Source organism: Coregonus clupeaformis, chromosome 16, assembly GCF_020615455.1.
Source record: "Coregonus clupeaformis isolate EN_2021a chromosome 16, ASM2061545v1, whole genome shotgun sequence".
Classification (NCBI taxonomy): domain Eukaryota; kingdom Metazoa; phylum Chordata; class Actinopteri; order Salmoniformes; family Salmonidae; genus Coregonus; species Coregonus clupeaformis.
The window spans coordinates 41,255,405-41,262,291 of record NC_059207.1 but is presented as its reverse complement, the minus strand read 5'-3'; the positions used below and the strand labels follow the sequence as shown (position 1 = coordinate 41,262,291).

General features: G+C 41.4%; 1 protein-coding gene across 2 annotated transcripts; it reads right to left on the bottom strand.

Moving 5' to 3' along the window:
• Positions 1-2,334, bottom strand: LOC121584126 (serine/threonine-protein phosphatase 6 catalytic subunit-like). Of its 2 annotated transcripts, none has more exons than XM_041899959.2 (7): positions 2,216-2,334; positions 1,672-1,767; positions 1,479-1,544; positions 1,231-1,372; positions 1,007-1,086; positions 622-831; positions 1-451 (listed from the first exon to the last, which is right to left on the bottom strand). In XM_041899959.2, exons 1-7 carry the CDS (start codon positions 2,288-2,290, stop codon positions 203-205), a joined length of 918 nt encoding a protein of 305 aa, XP_041755893.1. In that variant the 5' UTR covers positions 2,291-2,334; the 3' UTR covers positions 1-202. The 2 variants fall into 2 exon arrangements, with proteins under 2 accessions (XP_041755893.1, XP_041755894.1); XM_041899960.2 differs by having other exon boundaries at positions 1,506-1,544.
• Between the last annotated feature and the right edge of the window lie 4,553 nt (positions 2,335-6,887).

The window sequence follows — 6,887 nt, the reverse complement described above, 5'->3', positions numbered from 1 at the left end:
TGGTTGATACCATTCCATTGACTCCATTCCAGCCATTATTATGAGCCGTCCTCCCCTCAGCAGCCTCCACTGGTAAAATATGAATGACATAATCAGTGGTGTCACTTCAACGGGAGTTGTTGTCGCTCCGTTGTATGTGATACATTACAAATGTGGTGGTTGATAACAGTGCGGCCAAAGCTGATGATAGTTAGTGCAGTGTTTACAGGAAATATGGTGTCGTTGTTCTGGGTGGAATGACTCTCTCTGAGTCGGGCACCGCCCGGAACAGCTTGGGCTCCCTCGTATTGGCGTCTTTGAAGACCATGATGGAGGCAATGTTGCCGCAGCGATAGCAGTAGTTAGGAGCCGACCAGACTGTGACCAGCTTCTCATCAAACATGAACTTATAACCTTCATGGACTAGTTGATGTGCACGACAGATCAATGTCAAGTTGTTGATGTGAACAAACTGCACATAGAGGGATATATAAACAAAAAAATAACGACAGAGTGAGATAAATGTGAATGTGAAAAAGAAAACATTACTATTACCTATTTCATATATATTACTGTGTGAAATTGACAATGTATGTACTGCAGTGTGCATCTCTTATCAGTGTTGAACAAGACTAATCTTACCTCATTGGTGACCTTTGCACCAAACAGCCACCCAGCTCCCCTGGGGCTGATGGCCCAGGTGTCCACGTCCTCGGGGTCTGACCAGACAAGGTCACAGAATGCTCCCTTGTGGGGGATCTCCTGGTTACGTTCAATGGTTCTGATCTGGTCCAGGGTCTTTATGTCTGGGGAGAGGCCCCCATGAACACACAGAATCTGCTCATCCATCAGCTGGCATAAGAAAACAACCAAAGTACAGCATTAGAATGCTCAATAACTGTGATAGTAGAACATATCTTAAGGATCATGTGTAATCATCTCCATGTTGGCTTGAAATGCTAAAATTGTGACATGGGGGATGTTACTGCAGGAAATCAGAAATACAAAGCAATAGAGTTGTACTCACCGCTGCAACTGTTAACATATCAAATACTTTGGTACAGTAGCGCCAGGCATTGGCATTTCCATATTTGGTTTGGCATTCATCTGAAAGGCAAAATAGACCGGGGACATCCCATTTACAACCAGTGCACCTGGAGTCAATGGTTTGGATTGTACGATAACTACTAATGTAGCCTATTATTGCAACATTTGGTTGGGCTGGATATGGTGAAGTAATGAAATTCTCACCATAAAAGCCATATACTTGGGTTATTTGTCTGCTTTCGTGGTTTCCTCTTAAAAGCGTGATGCGGTCAGGCCATTTGGCTTTTAACACCAGCAGGTATGTGAATGTCTCCAAGCTGTAATATCCCCGGTCAACAAAGTCACCCTGTAGAGACACAGACACCAAATCATGATGGGGTGATTCTTGATGGACGTTGTAAATCAATTGAGATAAATGGGAGTGGACAAGGGGAGAATAGTTTAGTTTTAACCATGAAAATATAGTTTGTGTCTGGGACCTGTCCTCCGGTTCTGAAGAGTTCACACAGATCATAAAACTGAGAGAAGAAGAAACAACCAAGTTAACTTCAGAATTACTGGAAAGAAATTTAAAATCCATCAGCTTCAAACTCAAATATCTAGCAATGTTGCTGTAAAGCTTAGATGATCAATAAAGTAGCCTACCTGTCCATGTATATCTCCACACACAGTCACAGGGGTGGACACAGGCTGGACATTGGATTCCTCCAGCAATAGGTCACATACATAATCACATAACCTCTGAGGAAAAACCCACACTTGGTAAGAATAAGAAGCATAATGTAACAGTTTCAGAGACTTCAATGTGATGTGTCATGCAATGCCAAGCAATGGTTTAATGAATTAGTGGCATAGTAGAAAAATTCACTAGTGACAACTAAGCTACTGTAAATGATACTATCTCATACCAATCATTTCGTCAAGCATGATTTTACATTTACATTTAAGTTATTTAGCAGACGCTCTTATCCAGAGCGACTTACACATTGATAAGTGATCATGGCATCCATTGAATTCTAATTCTAGGCTATGGCATCACAGTCTGTGATTTCAGTTCAGGATGCTTAGATATGATTAGAAGTGATAGTGATTTTGCTGTTGCTTATATCTGATAAGTAGGCTACTATGCGTGCTGCTCATCAGGCTTATTTGTAGAGGTGATTGCCATTGCGAAGGCATTGATTCTCACCTTGAGGTCGTTTTCAGGTAAATATTTACACTGCTTGGCAATCTCCGCGTATTTATCCAGGTCCAGTGGCGCCATTGTATCAGCTGTTCGCTAATGTTTCTACTACTGTGCATGTTCGGTTCCGTCAGCCGGATTTACTGAAGAGTTTGCGTTGTGCTGCCATCTGCTGTGTTGGATACGCACATACATAGGCCTTAGAATTTGGTTTTATATGCTCCGGACCCGGACACTGCATATTGTGGGCTCTTTAAGGCTTGTCAAATCATAATCAAATGAGTAATTATTAGATGTACATTTCTGTAGCTCTTGGCTTCATAACTAGCCTCTGTTATCATGTTGTGCAGCTCTTGTCACTCCTGATCAATGACGACAGGTGTTAAGGCCTATAGCCGCACAGTGGCGCTCGCACACAGTAGAAACAATGGGTGATTAGGCTACTGAGCGCACATATCTTGCCTAGGCCTAGTAAACATCACAATCATATTTTTTTCCTTTTAACCCTCATAATAGCCTACTACCAACATATTTTACATGAATGGATTACCAAATGCAAGAAGAAACTATTGGAAAAAGCAACAATCATAGCAAAATATCAACTTAATTATTATCAAAACATCATTAGACATGTAAATAATGTTATCTGAAAAAATATATAATCAAAACAGACTGTTATTTAAGTAAAATTACAGCAATTTGCATATTCTGTCAAATGAACATATAACTGATTCCCTTATATATAATGTGCAGCATTATATACCATTCAAACCAAATGGTATAGCAACCAAAATATCACAAGTTGCACATATAGAATATTGGACAATATTATAGGAATTCTATTTTTCAGAGAATACACCCCAATACAGCACTATGTGCACATTCAGAGGGTAGCTGGTTTCTGTATTACAGTTCTACCGAGTATTCATACCACTGACAGACTTTCGTGAGCTGTTTTGACTGTAACTAAGCATATCTCTAAGGTAATTTTGATTTTGTACACGTTCATACTTAGTTATAACCAGTTATAACCATAAGCGAGTACATAAGGTTCTCCATCTCTGTAGGTGATCTGTCTATCAGGCCAACATCACTCCAACAGGTCCCCCTCCACCCTCTGAGGATATGTATAAATTAATATTATGTCTCCAGAGAAACCTGAATGCACAAAAATAAGGTCGTTTTTGGTTTTGTACACAGCCATACGACGTGGTATAGAAAAGTACAATCTTAGGCAAGTACATGGGGACCTACAGTGCCTTGCAAAGGTGTTTTTCCTATTTTGTTGCATTACAACCTGTAATTTAAATTGATTTTTATTTGGATTTCATGTAATGGACATACACAAAATAGTCTAAATTGGTGAAGTGAAATGAAAAAAATTACTTGTTTCAAATTATTCTAAAAAATACATAATGGAAAAGTGGTGCGTGCATATGTATTCACCCCCTTTGCTATGAAGCCCCTAAATAAGATCTGGTGCAACTAATTACCATCAGAAGTCACATAATTAGTTAAATAAAGTCCACCTGTGTGCAATCTAAGTGTCACATGATCTCAGTATATATACACACGTGTTCTGAAAGGCCCCAGAATCTGCAACACCACTAAGCAAGGGGCACCACCAAGCAAGCGGCACCATGAAGACCAAGGAGCTCTTCAAACAGGTCAGGGACAAAGTTGTGGAGAAGTACAGATCAGGATAGGGTTATAAAAAAATATACGAAACTTTGAACATCCCACGGAGCACCATTAAATCCATTATTAAACAATGGAAAGAATATGGCACCACAACAAACCTGCCAAGAGAGGGCCGCCCACCAAAACTCACGGACCAGGCAAGGAGGGCATTAATCAGAGAGGCAACAAAGACACCAAAGATAACCCTGAAGGAGCTGCAAAGCTCCACAGCGGAGATTGGAGTATCTGTCCATAGGACCACTTTAAGCCGTACACTCCGCAGAGCTGGACTTTATGGAAGAGTGGCCAGAAAAAAGCCATTGCTTAAAGAAAAAAACAAATTTGGTGTTCGCAAAAAGGCATGTGGGAGACTCTCCAAACATATGGAAGAAGGTACTCTGGTCAGATGAGACTAAAATTGAGCTTTTTGGCCATCAAGGAAAACGCTATGTCTGGCACAAACCCAACACCTCTCATCACCCCGAGAACACCATCCCCACAGTGAAGCATGGTGGTGGCAGCATCAAGCTGTGGGGATGTTTTTCATCAGCAGGGACTGGGAAACTGGTCAGAATTGAAGGAATGATGGATGGCCCTAAATACAGGGAAATTCTTGAGGGAAACATGTTTCAGTCTTCCAGAGATTTGAGACTGGGACGGAGGTTCACCTTCCAGCAGGACAATGACCCTAAGCATACTGCTAAAGCAACACTTGAGTGGTTTAAGGGAAAACATTTAAATGTCTTGGAATGGCCTAGACCTCAATCCAATTGAGAATCTGTGGTATGACTTAAAGATTGCTGTACACCAGCGGAACCCATCCAACTTGAAAGAGATGGAGCAGTTTTGCCTTGAAGAATGGGCAAAAATTCCAGTGGCTAGATGTGCCAAGCTTATAGAGACATACCCCATGAGACTTGCAGCTGTAATTGCTGCAAAAGGTGGCTCTACAAAGTATGGACTTTGGGGGGGTGAATAGTTATGCACGCTCAAGTTTTCAGTTTTTTTGTCTTATTTCTTGTTTGCTTCACACACAAAAAATGTTGCATCTTCAAAGTGGTAGGCATGTTGTGTAAATCAAATGATACAAACCCGCCGAAAATCAATTTTAATTCCAGGTTGTAAGGCAACAAAATAGGAAAAATGCCAAGGGGGGTGAATACTTTCGCATGCCACTGCATATCTCTACAGATAATCTGTCTATCCAGAGAACCCTAGATTCAAATAAAGGTCATATCTATCAAATTACTATAGGCAGAATTTGGTGCTTTGGGCAAAATGACCCCAGAGGATTAGATTTTCCAGTCCATATTGATACAGAAACATTAAACAATGATTTAGATCAAGTTGGTTGACAAAGTCATGAAAAATCTGAATAATAAAAAAATACATATTTGGGCTATGATAGAAAATATATAGCCTACCGCTGTCGGTAGTATGGTAGTATGAGGGTTAAATGTACCTCTATAGGCCTACACTCACTTTTTAAACATGTTGTTGCTTATAGGTGGAAATCGGTTAAAGAGGGGCCTATGTTCAAGGTCCTAAACGATATTATAACCGCGATTGATAATAGACAGTACTGTGCAGCCGTCTTCATCGACCTGGCCAAGGCTTTCGACTCTGTCAACCACCGCATTCTTATTGGCAGACTAAATAGCCTTGGTTTCTCAAATGACTGCCTCGCCTGGTTCACCAACTACTTCTCAGATAGAGTTCAGTGTGTCAAATCGGAGGGCCTGTTGTCTGGACCTATGGCAGTCTCTATGGGGGTGCCACAGGGTTCAATTCTTGGGCCGACACTTTTCTCCGTGTATATCAATGATGTCGCTCTTGCTGCTGGTGACTCTCAGATCCACCTCTACGCAGACGACACCATTTTGTATACATCTGGCCCTTCATTGGACACTGTGTTAACTAACCTCCAAACGAGCTTCAATGCCATACAACAATCCTTCAGTAGCCTTCAACTGCTCTTAAACACTAGTAAAACTAAATGCATGCTTTTCAATCGAATGCTGCTAGCACCCGCCCACCCGACTAGAATCACCACTCTCGACGGGTCTGACCTAGAGTATGTGGACAACTACAAATATCTAGGTGTCTGGTTAGACTGTAAACTCAACTTCCAGACTCACATAAAGAATCTCCAATCCAAAGTTAAATCTAGAATCGGCTTCCTATTTCGCAACAAAGCCTCCTTCACTCATGCTGCCAAACATGCCCTCGTAAAACTGACTATCCTACCGATCCTTGACTTCGGCGATGTCATTTATAAAATAGCCTCCAACACTCTACTCAGCAAATTGGATGTAGTCTATCACAGTGCCATCCGTTTTGTCTCCAAAGCCCCATACACTACCCACCACTGTGACCTGTACGCTCTTGTTGGCTGGTCCTCACTACATGTTCGTCGTCAAACCCACTGGCTCCAGGCCATCTATAAATCACTGCTAGGCAAATCCCCGCCTTATCTTAGCTCATTGGTCACCATAGCAGCACCCACCCGTAGTCTGCGCTCCAGCAGGTATATCTCACTGGTCATTCCCAAAGCCAACACCTCCTTTGGCCGCCATTCCTTCCAGTTCTCTGCTGCCAATGACTGGAACGAATTGCAAAAATCTCTGAAGCTGGAGACTCTTATCTCCCTCAATAACTTTAAGCATCAGTTGTCAGAGCACCTTACCGATCACTGCACCTGTACACAGCCCATCTGAAATTAGCCCACCCAACTACCTCATCCCTATATTGTTATTTAATTTGCTATTTTGCAGTCCAGTATCTCTATTTGCACATAATCTCTTGCACATCTAGCATTCCAGTGTTAATACTATTGTAATTATTCTGCACTATAGCCTATTTATTGCCTTACCTCCATAACTTGCTACATTTGCACACACTGTATATATATTTTCTGTTGTATCTCTGACTTTATGTTTTTTTTTACCCCATATGTAACTCTGTGTTGTTTTTGTTGCACTACTTTGCTTTGTCTTGG

Excerpts from the sequence above, each read along its gene's own strand:
- LOC121584126 (XM_041899959.2), bottom strand. The coding sequence starts at position 2,290 with ATGGCGCCACTGGACCTGGATAAATACGCGGAGATTGCCAAGCAGTGT. Across the intron at positions 1,545-1,671 it reads GTGGAGATATACATGGACAG|TTTTATGATCTGTGTGAACT; the intron begins GTAGGCTACTTT and ends TTCTTCTCTCAG. Across the intron at positions 452-621 it reads GTGCAAAGGTCACCAATGAG|TTTGTTCACATCAACAACTT; the intron begins GTAAGATTAGTC and ends CTCTATGTGCAG.